This window comes from Acartia tonsa, chromosome 4 (assembly GCF_053477335.1).
Source record: "Acartia tonsa isolate MP-2025a chromosome 4, ASM5347733v1, whole genome shotgun sequence".
NCBI lineage: Eukaryota > Metazoa > Arthropoda > Copepoda > Calanoida > Acartiidae > Acartia > Acartia tonsa.
This window is the reverse complement of record NC_137263.1, coordinates 1026235-1041222: the sequence shown is the minus strand read 5'-3', so window position 1 is coordinate 1041222 and position 14988 is coordinate 1026235. Positions and strand designations below refer to the sequence as shown.

The window sequence follows — 14988 nt, the reverse complement described above, 5'->3', positions numbered from 1 at the left end:
ATTAACTAATGAAAATAACAATATAATTTACATTTTATCCATCCCTTTTCCCTGATTATTTTCATTCTAATTTAATCTTTTTTTACTTATTGCTTTATCCTATATCCAAAAACCTGTTATTATATTGGTCCTCTAATGTATTACCTAATTAAAATACAAATAAAAATATATATTTTCTCCTTCCCTTTTCTCTGATTCTTTCTCATTCTAATTTTATCTTTTTTGCTTATCCCTTTATTCTGTACTAGCGGCTACGCCCCTAGAGGCCTCTAGGAACACTTGAGGAGGGGAAAGTCGAATTTGATAACCCAATTTATTATTTCAGTTTTTAAAAGAAAAAGTAAAAAATATTTTTTTTGGGGGGTGGGGAATAATTTTTTTTCTAGGGGCGATTTCTATTGGGAGGGTGGTGGTACCCTCCTCCAAAATAGTTTTAAACCTTCCCGGGACCTATGAGAAGCTACCCTGTTAAGGAGAACCTGATCGGTTCAGCGGTTAGCGAGATCCTTTGGTACAAACACACAGACACACAAACACACAAACATCCTGTTACTTTAGTATAAGGATTTCTATTTATATTGGTCCTCTAATGTATTAACCTAATGAAAATACCAATAATAAAAAAAATATACACCTATTTCCCAGGAATAAGGTATAACCAACAAGCGAAATAAATCTAAAATAATATTTGGGGGGCAAATGGAGAGGTCGTTAATTTTACGATATGTTGCCCCCCAACGACAGCTGAAAAACACGTATAGGTTTCGTGATTTATTTCCGAATTAATTTCGTTATTGGTAGAAGCTGCCTATTTCCCCATTTCTAATCAGTTGAAACGCAAAGCTTTTCTATAATTGATTTCTACATTATATAATATACATTGGGCTTTATATTACACCAGTCCCCAAAGTTTTATGATAACGTTTGCTTATTTGTTGGCTTAACAATTTTGAGGACTTTTATTAAATTTTGATTTGTTGGTTCGTTAAGTTGAGTGTCCAAACGTTTCAACCTGTAAATTATAATCTACAAAAGGGGCAATTTTGTATTACATGATTGGGGAGGTACACGAAACTATCTTCCATTGTCCTGTCCCTTTAGATTCACGGTTTTATTGATATTTTGTTACTTTTCTAATTTACTCTAAACATAGCATCACATTTATTGGGCTCAAAGACAAAAATTCTAAAAACCGTTTCCAGTCTGATTTTCGAAATCGATTGATATCCGCTGAATTAGAATCGGTTCTCAGCTATACTGAAAAATTATTAGCGTTGTGTTAAGACAATTTTCCACGAATATTAATTCACGAGTTTTGTTAGCCCGGGCCTTCGAACCATTTGAAATATCAAAACTGGTTTTCATCTTAAAGCTTTTCATTTTAATATCCGCGGAAAGCTGTCTATAATACGATAAGATAAATAAGTATTATTCATATAATGGTACTCAAAGTGTTATAAAGAATAACACATTCTCTTATTAGTTGGCTCTTTGGGTATTTTTATTAAATGTTGATTTAAGCAAATGGTGCCTAAACTTTTTAACCAATAATTTTGATCCACATAAATGTTTATCCTTTGTTTGGATTATATTATAAGGGGGAAATTAGTATAATTTCACAAAAATAATACATGAAATAAATTGCCTAAAACCTGTCTCTTTCCACTGAATGAAAGCTTTTACCAAAATTAGTATTTAATGGGTTTATGTTTTTATTGGGGGAAAAAGTGTAAGGTGTAAAAAGTTTTCAGTTTGACTATAAAAGTTTTTCTGTACTATTGATTTTTGTAACTGGACAAAGTGTCTCAAAAATCAGCCATGTGACGTCGTAAAAATGAGGGAGATGAGAGGAAAAGTGGGATTGAAAACTCCTAAAAAAAAAAGACGGATAATCCCTCATTTTATGACGTCACATGGCTGATCTTTGAGACACTTTGTTAAGTTACTATATTTTTGCATATTTCACTGCCCTATAAATCTAGCCTTTAAATCCTTATATAAAAGCAATAGGATCTTTGTCTTACTGTGGACCGAAGAATCTTGCTAACCACTGAAACGATAAGGTTCACCTTTACAATTAAATTTTCGTCAATCCTAATAAAGTTTTAAAACTATTTTGGGGGAGGGTACCACAACCATCCCAAGAAAAATAACTCCAAGAAAAATAACTCCAAGAAAAAAAATGTGTACCCAAGACATCTTTTTAAAACTAAAATTGAAAATGGGGTGGCATTCAACTTAATCACATAAAATGCCTTCAGGGGCTTTAAATTTGGCATTTTATTTAACTTTAATAAAACATCTAATTTTAAATTGATTCCTAATAAAAATTTTTATTTTTATTTTCGGTCGGTTTGTACATCAATTATAGTAATAAACCTTTCCAGGACCTATGAGAAGCTACACTGTAAAAAAGAACCATATCGGTTTAGAGGTTAGCGAGATTCTTTGGTACATAGTACATACACACAGAGATTCTGTTACTTTTATACGTGGATAATTTAAATTTAGGAAAATAGCAACGATCGAAGAAATCTACACTTTGTGGAGGAGATTAGTAGCAAAGATGACGGTTATAGCAGGTAAGTGTTGGACGTCAGGGACAGTTGGACGTACATACGGACATACTGTAGTTATAGAGTATATTCGCAAATTAAAATTTCATTAAGATAGGGATAATAGTGTATTAGATATATTGATGTATATTATACAGTATACATTCCCAAATTATGACAAACAAAATTACCCCCTTTGTTATTGGTTGAAAAGTTTGGACACTGCTAGTTTTAACAAAAGTAATCTTTTAGCTAACGAATGAGAAATTTAATTTATTCATAACCACTTTGGGATCGCGTGCAGTTTTGTGTTCAATGTTGTAAAAATGAAAGGGACCATTACTATCAAGATTTAGTAACTATTTCCTAATTTTATTAAATGTTTAGAATAGATATAGGATGTATGTGGATATATTAACAGGGGAAAATTTGACGTCAATTTAGCTTGCTGATATGGATCGTATTTGATGGTCAGTTGCTTTATCCAGTAGTAGGGGAGAGGATAAGGTTGGATGGGGGGTATCTTTGTTTTAGCCAGCTGTGAGTATTACTTTATCAGAGCACATGAAAATCTGGTGCAACATCCAAGTCATAATATATCCATTAAGAGAAAGGGACCATTTCTATCAAGATTTTGTAGCTATTTCCTAATTTTATTAAATATTTAGAATAGATATAGAATATATGTGAATATATAGACAGGGGAAAATTTGACGCCAATTTAGGTTCCTGAAATGGAACATATGTATTGGTCAGTTTGTTAGTTTATGCAGTTATAGGGTTGGATGAGGAGTAACGTTGTTTTAGCCAGCTGTGAGTGTTACTTTATCAGAGCTTATATGAAAATCTGGAGCAACATCCAAGTGATAATATATCGATTAAGAGAAAGGGACCATTACTATCAAGATTTTATAGCTATTTCCTATAGGACAGGAGTATGGATTTAGTAATTTAATTAATTTTTAAAATGTAAAGGTTTTGCCTAAAATTTACCAAAATCGAGTGAGGCGTAAGCATGTAAAGCCTCGTATTACAGACATTTTTATGAATATTTAAACAAACAAAAAAATATAAAATCAATACCAGTTTTGTAAGCTTAGACCTTCGAACCTTTGTGGCAAACTAAATCCGCGGAAAGCTGTCTTAAATACAATACGATAAATAAATATTCTATTAATTTTCCCTTTTTGACAATAATTTTAGTTAATATAATAAGACAAAGCCCAAATTGTGTTAAAATTGTGTCGAAAATGATCCATGTGATGTAATACAAATGAGGGATTATCCATCTCTTTTTTAGGGGGTTTCTTTCCCACTTCTCCCTCATTTTCTTTCATACTTCTCCATCATTTTATTACGTCACGCGGATCATTTTCGACACAATTTTAACACAATTTGGGCTTTGTCATATGATAAAAGCACAAAAGTTTGACAGCATCTTTATGTGATCAAAATTAAAGATTATAAATATTTGACAATAGCACTTCCTTTATATATAAAGTTAAAGTCAAAGCGGAACCAAAAACAAGGATGACAAAATCCATAAGTAGCGAAGCACAAAAAAAGTAATCGATGGATATTTGAAGAGCATTTTTTAAAGTTAAGAATATAAATATATTAGAGAAAAACATCACGAAACCTTTTTTTAAAATCTTTTCTAATATCTATATTTTTAGTATGACTGACAGACCGACGGACAAAGTAAATTACGAACCGAATTCTTATTTGTAAGGATATCTTTTCAAAAAATTACAGCCGTCCATCTTGAATAGCAGCTGCGCTATTAAAAATTCAGGAAGGGACTGTAAAGTAATTTTATAACCGCATTATCTTATTCATTTGCTCAAAAACATTGGACATTTTTATTGAATTTTGATTGGTTGTTTTCAAATTTTAAAGAAATATCCAAATATTTCAACCAATGAGTTTAATCTACAGAATAGCTTTGTTTATCATCATTAGGGATGTATATCAATTTATCGTCCATTGTCTTATCCCTTAAGATTCATATAAGAAAGGGGGTTAAAAGTTATTAATCATATCGTATTATAGACAACTTTCCACGGATAATGAAAAATATAATTTTCAAACCAGTTTTGTTAAAACTGGTGATGAATTTTATGATTTTTATTTTAATATTAGTGGAAAAATGTCTGTAATTCGATGCTCATCTAGCTGGTATTGATCGGATAAAAAGCCATAATGAAAAAACTAAGATATACCCATAGAATATACCCCCCTAAAAACTCTGTGCATGCCCTTAACACCGCAGAGATCTAAAGGGATAAGACAATAGCCGAAAAATCATGTACATTCCCAATTACGCTTTATGTAGAATACAATTAATGGTTGAAACATTTCGACATTTAACTTAATGAACTAACCAATTAAAATTCAATAAAAGTCCCTAAAGTTGTTGAGCCAACGAATAAGAAAACGTTACTATAAGATTTTGAGGCGTAGCGTAATAAACAACCACTTTATAGGGGGGGGGGGGGGGAGTTTACCATCTCCAATATAAATGATGTGCACACCCCTAACACCCACGCTCACACACACATGAAAAGACTAAACTCAATCTCTCCATATGACATATTCACACCACATACTTTTCTGTGTGGTTTTTATACACAGACACACACACACACACATACATACACATACAATTACACACACACACATACACACACAAACAGACACGTACACATTTAATATCTAACTACTGGATGAGTCTAAAAAAGTTACAAATTAATTTTGAAGAATTATGAAGCATTAGTATTGAAAATATAAAAAAGGAGGATGTCCCTTTGTATGTTTGTAGCTAAAGACCTCACTGTTGGACCTATTAGTTATTAATATAGTATATTAGTTAAAAATATATTTTTAAGCATTAGGGAATTTTTTTTTTATAGCTTTCATAAAGTTGAACATCTCCTCTATGGCACATTATGACACGTTGACATCCTTTTCTTCAAACCAATTTTAATCTCACTGTTTCGAGAATTTTTTTTGACTCACCCTTTACAATGTACATTGTAGAAACCCTTTAATCCACTTACCTGTAACCAAGGAGTTTTAATAGAAAGTTGAAAAATATATAGATAATAGATAGATAGATAGAAACCCTTTAATCTATTTACCTGTAACAAGGAGTTTCATTAAAAGGCTAAAAAAATAGATAAATAGATAGATGGATAGATAGAAGCCCTTTTATCTATTTACCTGTAGCAAGGAGTTTTATTACAAAGTTGAAAATATAGATAGATAGATGGAAACCCTATAATCCACTCATCTGTAACAAGGAGTTTCATTTGAAAGTTGAAAAATAAATCGATAGATATAATAGATAGATAAATTGATTGATAGATGGATGGATAGATAGATAGATAGATTGATTGATAGATGGATAGATAGATAGCTAGATAGCTAGATAGCTAGATAGCTAGATAGCTAGATAGATAGATAGATAGATAGATAGATAGATAGATAGATAGATAGATAGATAGATAGATAGATAGATAGATAGATAGATAGATAGATAGATAGGTAGATAGATAGATAGATAGATAGATAAATAAATAGATAGATAGATAGATAGATAGATAGATAGATAGATAGATAGATAGATAGATAGATAGATAGATAGATAGATAGATAGATAGATAGATAGATAGATAGATAGATAGATAGATAGATAGATAGATAGATAGATAGATAGATAGGTAGATAGATAGATAGATAGATAGATAAATAAATAGATAGATAGATAGATAGATAGATAGATAGATAGATAGATAGATAGATAGATAGATAGATAGATAGATAGATAGATAGATAGATAGATAGATAGATAGATAGATAGATAGATAGATAGATAGATAGATAGATAGATAGATAGATAGATAGATAGATAGATAGATAGATAGATAGATAGATAGATAGATAGATAGATAGATAGATAGATAGATAGATATATGGATATATTAGAAAGTTTAATAAAATACTCATAAAAAAGTTTACTTTTGTAATATACTAGTGGCTATCCTAGAGGCCTTTAGGAGAGTAATGGGGATGGGAAGTCAAAATCCTTTTTCAATCATAGTTTAAAAATTGGGGTTTGGGTTGGTCATTTTTTCTAGAGGCGATTTTTCTCTTGGGGTGTTTGATCCATCGAACAAGATAACGCGGTTATAAAACTTTGGGTACCAGTGTAATCAACAGTCTAATATCCCCTCCCTCCCTGTTTAAATCTCTTTATTTCTCATGTTTTAGAAAATTATTCTTGATTTTTAGAGTATAGGAAAATTCTAAGGGATATACAGGGAAATGTTAATGCAAGATAAAGTAATCCTCCCCCTTCAAGATGATAACTGATATAAATCCCCAGAAATGCTGTAGGTTTAAGTTATTGGTTGAAAAGTTTAGAAACTGCTAGTTTAAACCAACAAATCAAGTTTTAGCCTAATGACCTAAAGTTTTAAGCCAACGAGTGAAAGAACGTTTTTATTTAACCTTGGGTACCAGTCGGGGACGTGTTAAAGGGGTGGGGTGCTAACCCTCCAAAATTTTTATTTTTACTTTTTAACCCCCCCCCCCAAATTGAAAAGGCTTGGACGTCCTTGCTTCTATGATATAAAGATTAACCCCCCTCCCAATATGAACTTTAAATCTTAATTCCCCCTCCCCCCCCAAATAAAAAAGCTTGGACGTCCTTGGTACCAGTATAATTTTCTGTTCAATATCCTTTCAGTCTCTAGTCTTATTTAAACTTAGTTATAAGAAGCTTAACTGTAAAGGAAAATCATGTCGGCCCAGCTGGTAGCGAGATCTTAACATACAGACACACAGAAAGACAAACAGACATCCTGTTACTTTTTAAAAAGAATTAACCTTATCCCCAATATTCTTGGTCGCAAATGTGGTTTCAATGTTTTTGCCAATTTTATATTTTTGCTGGTATTAGTGGGAATTAGAGATAGATAGATGGATAGTTATATATATATATATACTAGCGGCTTCGCCCCTTGCCTCTAGGGGCTTTGACCAAGGAAATATTCAGCAAAAAAAATGTTTTTTTGTTTTTGGGGGGGTTGGGGGTGTCCCACCCCCCAGGAACAGTGGGTATATTCCCTGAAGAGAAGAATCCGATCGGTTCAGTTGTTACCGAGATCTTAAGAGACGGACAGACGGACAGACAGACGGACAGACATTGTTCTACTTTGTAGTATAGATATATAGATAGATAGGTAGATAGATAGATAGATAGATAGATAGATAGATAGATAGATAGATAGATAGATAGATAGATAGATAGATAGATAGATAGATAGATAGATAGATAGATAGATAGATAGATAGATAGATAGATAGATAGATAGATAGATAGATAGATAGATAGATGGATAGATAGATAGATAGATAGATAGATAGATAGATAGATAGATAGATAAATAGATAGATAGATAGATAGATAGATAGATAGATAGATAGATAGATAGATAGATAGATAGATAGATAAATAGATAGATAGATAGATAGATAGATAGATAGATAGATAGATAGATAGATAGATAGATAGATAGATAGATACATACATAAAGTATAATTTTTAGATAGGTAGAATACTTGGGCAGTAGATATTTATAAAAGGTGATAAATAGAAAATGTTAAAAATAGATGGAGAGAAAGAGAGAGAGAGAATGAAATAGAGAGTGAGATAGAATGAAAGAGATAAAGAGAGAGAGAGAGAGAAAGTATTCTAAAAAGATATTGAAAAAAGTTTTATGGAGGAGTGTTTTTAGACAAAGTAAGATATTTACTTTTCTTATATACATACTATAAAGCTTACTATCCACAATGGGCTAAAAGTTTACAAAAATATCATAATATATATCCTTTGTAGTAAGGTCTGTAGCGTAGGATCTCCCTAACCGCTGAACCGATATGGTTCTCCTTTACAATGTAGATTCTCATAGGTCCTGGAGTGGTTTATAACTGTTTTCTAAAGTCTTTTTAAAACTTAACCCAGCATCTCTTTAATGGAGAACCTTATTGGTGCAGTGGTTAGCTTTGTACAATTTTAAAGCAAAGTAATGGGGTGATGGTTTAGAATCAAGGAGGGAGGGGACATTGGAATGTTTATTACACTAGTCCCCAAAAGTTTATTATGTTTTGTTATTCGTTGGCTTAACAACTTTTGTAACCATATTGATTGGTTGATTGTCCAACCCTTTCAATTTCTACAGAATGGGTGATCATCATTGTGGGTGTACATCAATTTATCGGCCATTGTCTTATCCCTTTAGATCCCTGGTTTAGAATATATTGATATTCATACTTTATATTTAACCCCAAGCTCTTTTATAAGCTGGTGGGACGGATATATTTTTATTTACTTGATGAAAAACATGTAGTCCTTTTGGTATTTTAGGTATACAACTAAAATCTGTTAAAGTTTTAAAAGTTAAAAAAAAATGGAAAACCGTAAAATTAGAATAACAAGAAGATTTGGTACTTTTAATTCACAAAAAAATATGTTAAGAAAAAAAAATTTAATGTTTTGTTACTGGACAAAGTTTCTAAAAAATCAGCTATGTGACGTAATAAAAAATGAGGGATTATCCATCTCTTTTTTAGGGGTTTTCTTTCCCACTTCTCCTGTCATCTCCCTCATTTTTATGACGTCACATGGCTGATTTTTGAGACACTTTGTCCAGTTACAATGATTTCATAAATAAGAAAAAAATAGGCAATGAAAATATAAAATCGAAATGTCTTAATAATTTCTCAATTAATAAAATCTAAATTTTGTAGAGTTAAAAAAAAGAGCTTAACATCTCAACTTTTATTAACGAAAAGTGAGAGCCAGATACAAGGATAACAATATCCATAAAACCAAAGCTCTAGAATCAGAGGGGAAAAAAATCATGTCAGAAATTAATAAGCATTAAATTGTAAGTCTAAACAAAATTGTACATAAACTCTACAAATTGCGTAAATACTGGACATACTTTTATTTTTAGAGCTTCTATAGAGATGCCTCGCATTTAATATTATACCTTGTTGTTCTAGAAATAATTATTACAAAATGAATAGGATGATTATACCATACAAAAGTTGTTATTAATAAAATTCAAATCAGCATATGTTAAACAGACGTATGGATTTTCTGATAATGATTATATAGTTGCTACGCTTTCTCAATCGTACTTAACTGTTATAGGAACTATCATGTAATATTTGAAATCGAAAGGATCAACGAAAAGGGTTAACGGACGAATGACCGACCAAATTGAGAGAAAACTTTTGCTTTAATTATAGAAATAATTAAAATAGGCAAATAATTTAAACTTTTAAATTTCATTTTTAAAAATTGCTCGTTTATTGCCAAATGACATAATATATTTTGCAATTTTTTATATTGATAGATTTCATTTTAACATATATATAAAGTCTTAAGATAGGTTAGGTTAGAAATGCTTCGAATACATCCGCAGGGTTAGAGCTTTACAACTACTGCTTTACCTTAAAAGACCATATAACCAAATTACAAAACCTTTTTGATATTCCATTATTTGAGGAGAGAAAATGAAAATATCAAAATTTTGTCATGATCATAAATTTATTTTTTCTTATTAACCATAGATTACTTTATGGAGAGAGGGGAAGCTACCATGATAATGTAACACTATTCTAATAATTATAAGTTTATTTAATAATAAAATTTGGCATTTGCATCACTGAAAATAATAGACAAAATTACCCATTATGTAAACTAAAATTATTAGTTTAAAGGATACTTCTAGTATTAGCATTCAATAAAAATAACCAGAGTTTTGAGCATACGATTAAAACAACTTGGTTATAAAACTTTGGGTACCAGTGTATTACTGTCCAATGTCCCCAACCCTACTTTTCCTTCTTAAAAGTATTTCAAATTTATGTCGTAACGAAATATATATATAATTTAGAATACTCATAAAGCTGGCTTATGGTTATTTTGTATATAATAAAACAATTTTAATTAAATACTTTTTCAGTCCAAATAGGGCAGAATAAGCTACCTCATTCTTATTCCTAATATTAATCTATGTATGTAACAAAAAAATATAGGAATATTTCAGCAAAGAAATCAAACAAGAATGGTATATTTCCATAACAGCGATGTAGCTTTATAGATAGACAGCTTTCTGCGGTTATAAAATGAAAAATTATAAGATTAAAATCAGTTGTGTTAGCCCCGAGGGGCTGAAGGCCCGGGCTAACGCAACAGGTATTAATATAATGATTTTTATTTTAGTATTCGTGGAAAATTGTCTGTAATATGATGCTATGCATGATTTTTCGGTATGGCTAAGAACCGATTCTAGTCCTGTAGGTATTAATCAGTTTGGAAGCCATACTGAAAAACATTTAATTATCTAATTGGGACCTATTTGAAGCTTTTCTATAATGGAGAACTTAATCGGTTATTGAAATCTTAAGCTACAGACAAAAAAAACCTTACTACTAAAATACTTTTGAAGAAGTTGTGGTAGGAGAAAAAAACTGGTTGAAAATGTGATAAAATGAATGTTGAAGAAATGATGTTTTTATTCAATATATGCAAATGCATTATCTATATCCAAGGTTAGAAACAAAAAATAGGCAAAATCAGTAAATGTTCATAGTAACCCCTCCCCCCAATCTAATTTTTTTTATTAGTGGAGTGTGTCTTATAACACCCCCCCCCCCCACCCCTTAATTTTCTATATCATAGGTTAGCAACAAAAAAATAGGAAAAAACCTTTATTTTATTAGCAAACTGATTTTAACCCCTTCCCCCTCCCTCATTCTTTATATGATTTTAAACACGTTCACTTTAAATCTAAAGAAGGTAAAATTTTGTTTAATCATGATGATTTATCATTCATTGTCTTATCCCTTAAGATCCTTAAGAGTTTAAAATGGGCATCTTAAAAACAAAGTATGGTGATAATAGATATTTATCGCATTGTATTGTATAGACAGCTTTCAGCGGTTTTTTATTTTATGATTTTATTTTAATATTCGTGGAAAAATGTAATGAGATACTCTACATGATTTTTTAGTATGGCAGAAAACTTGTTTTAATTGGTTGCTAAGCCATACTGGGAAAACGGTTTACTTTCGAAAGATGGGATTTTGTTGAAAAATATATTGAATATCAATTTTATATATCTTCCTACCTATCTATCTTTTTTTTCTTGAAGGTTATGAGAAATTATACAAATATATTTTTCAATTATAGGTGGTTATATATGAAAATATTTATGCATTGTTCTATCTATTTAAAACTTTACTCTATAACTCACTTTGTCCGTCTGTCTGTATGACTGTAATGGGGAAACTTGATTTTCTCTGTTTCTATTTAAGATAACAAGCTGAAATTTTTAGTAAAGATTTCTATGACCATTCTGCATACAGCATATACAATATTCTGTCCGTCTGTCTGTCAGTTATGCTTTGAGTGTCATTTAATCTTTTTTAATGATTTTTCTTGTAATTTTATATTTTGTTTAGAACTCCAGAAGCCCTAATACGAAGCTTGCCCCATGTTCAAATAATTAATAAAGGTATTTTATAAATAGCGTAGTCATTCTATAACTTATTCGTTATTCTGTATTATTTAAAGAATATATGTAGAATATTGGCTAAAAGTTTTTGCTTAGCCCAAGAAGTGAAGGGAAGTCTACCCCCCTTATTGTTGTTCTGTGTGTCATAATCTGCATAGTATTTATTATCATTTTTGCGACAACTTTAACATGACAGAAACTGTAAGTTTTTATTTAATACCTATACTTGTGACAACTTTTGCAGCACAAAAACTCTTAATTTTAATTTAAGACCTATATTAGCAACAACCCTTACAACACGGAAACTGTTAATTTTTATTTAATACCTATATTTGCGACAACTTTAACATCACAGAAATAGTAAGTTTGTATTGAATACTTATATTTGCGACAACTTTTTCAGCACAAAAACTCTTAATATTTATCTAATACCTATATTAGCGACAACTTTCACAACACGGAAACTTTTAATTTTTATTTAATACCTATATTTGTGACAACTTATAACACGAAAAATTGTAAATTTTTTTTATTAATACCTTTATTTGCAACAATTTGTGTAGCAGAGAAACTGTAGGTTTTTGTTTGACACCTATTTTTGTGACACCTTTTACAGCACAGAAACTTTAAATTTTAAACAATTTTAAAAACCCAATATTTTTTTTAATAGTAGGGTTAATGTTTTCTTTTCATCATAGCTTTATCCAAGGTGTGGATGGGGTTTTCAGACCTTCTTCTTTTTAGGGGGGTATGGGGTGGGGACCCAACCTCCAAAAATAACTTAAATCCCTGCAGGACCTGTAGATATATTTTCTGAGAAATAGAGCCCAATTGGTTTAGTGGTTACTGAGATCTTAAGCTTCAGACAGACAGATGGATGGACAGAATTATAGATAGAAATAACAATGTACACGTTTTATTTAAGAAATATTGGAAATAATGACTATTGGCGCAAAGTATCTGTACCCTTACCTAATATATATTGTATTTTTTAGGAAATATTGGAAATAATGACTATTGGCGCAAAGTATCTGTACCGTTACCTAATATATAATAATAATAACTATATACATGTATTATTTAGGAAATATTGGAAGTAATGACTATTGGAGGAAAGTATCTGTACCCTTACCTAAATGTAATGACAGTACTCCACCTGCCTGTCTAGCATCTATTCCATATTTTCCAGGTATTAACTTGAGGCCTTTAAGGGCACCTGAGGGGGTGGGGGATTGCATTTGGGGTTAGTTTAAAGAATATTTTTTTTTTTGGGGGGGGAAGGAAATGTGCGAGATCCTTTGGTACAGACACACAGATATACTGTTAGTGTTACTTTCATTAAAAGAGTATGGTTAGGCCCCAAAAGGCCACTTCATGAGGGGGTATTCATCAATCAAATTTTTATTTTATATTTAACACTAACACTAATTTCAAAATCTAGGATGTTTAGAGGATGATCAATATCCCACAACTTCACTTCAAATGGCCTTAATCAGTGATCATATTATTCATAAGAAATGGGCATACTGGCATGAGGTTAACAGTGACTATTATATACCTGAATATGATTATAGCAGGTAGGATGGTTGTTCTTTACTTGATACTTGTCTGTGAGTAACTATTCTTTACATGATCATATTGTTATTCATAAGAAATGGGCATACTGGCATGATGTCAATAGTGACTATTATATACCTGAATATGCTTAAAGCAGGTAGGATGGCTGTTCTTTACTTGATACTTGTCTGTGAGTAGCTATTCTTTATTTGAAACAAAAGTAAATAACATTCTGTCAGTTAATTTATGAATAAAGTTTTAATAAAGTTCACATCCTAGTGGGAAAATTTGCAACTAAAATTTGTTTAGGTATGGAAGTAAATTTGGTGTTGAGCACTGGGATAACACTCCTGGACAAATTTGTCCTTCTCAGGTATTTTATATTACACAGATTTATAAAAAAAAAAGAATATTATTAATGTAGTCGATATATATAGATTTTCATTGAAATTATTTTTAGACCCCTCTCTTTAATCCAACGGGATACTATTCCTGCAAGGCTCTTCTAGCATTTCTTTAACCAAATGAATGTAATTAGTGTCTGATAATACAGAAACTTCCAAATTTTTTTCTGTAAAACTTTGCCTTTGAAAGACTAAATTACAAGTTCATTATAAAGATTTAACTAACAAATCTCACTTAGTAGAGCTGTATAGAGCTATTAATTTGCCATTTAGGTTGAAATAGTGAAACCAGTAAGATTAAGGAATACTGAGGGAAAATGGAGAGTCATTCTTAATTCACCTCAAACTCTTCAACAACCTGTCAGGTTAACTGGAAAATATTCCTGTTAAAATCATATTTAATTAACACAATCTTATCAAATAATATAGTAAGGTTTTTTGTCTGAAGATTAAGATTTTAAGAACTGCTGAATAATAAAGTTGTCAATTATATATAGGAAATCTTAAAATAAGTTGGTATGGGGTATAATCCCTGAAGAGTCGAATCTGATCGGTTCAGTGGTTACCAAGATCTTAAGAGACAGACGGACGGACGGACAGATATCATTCTACTTTGTATTATAGATAGTTTAAATGTGATTTTTGTGCTTGTAAATTAATTATGCAAAAATCCTTTGCTGAAAATTATATTTTCTGTAAGCTTTTTTGACAACACCTTACAGAAAAACATTCTAATACTTTGCAGAATTGAGAGATGCTTGGATACAAATGGACCATGTAGGCTAATACCTCCCTGCTATTCAGCTTCATGTACACAAATTCATGCTTTCCACAGGTACAACAGTTAAACATACATTTTTACCTTGTTAAAAGTATATA

The 14988-nt window shown here is 30.8% G+C and overlaps 1 protein-coding gene across 1 annotated transcript; it reads left to right on the top strand.

Moving 5' to 3' along the window:
* The first annotated feature begins 2566 nt into the window (after positions 1–2566).
* On the top strand, positions 2567–14499 carry LOC145318131 (uncharacterized). Its single transcript, XM_080159480.1, has 5 exons — positions 2567–2582; positions 13233–13337; positions 13590–13725; positions 14015–14078; positions 14383–14499. Exons 1-5 carry the CDS (start codon positions 2567–2569, stop codon positions 14497–14499), a joined length of 438 nt encoding a protein of 145 aa, XP_080015606.1.
* Positions 14500–14988: the final 489 nt, after the last annotated feature.

Bases quoted from the DNA above. Each gene is read 5' to 3' on its own strand.
- LOC145318131 (XM_080159480.1), top strand. The intron at 13,338-13,589 runs GTATTAACTTGA...TTCAAAATCTAG, and splicing joins ATCTATTCCATATTTTCCAG to GATGTTTAGAGGATGATCAA. The intron at 14,079-14,382 runs GTATTTTATATT...TTTGCCATTTAG, and splicing joins GACAAATTTGTCCTTCTCAG to GTTGAAATAGTGAAACCAGT.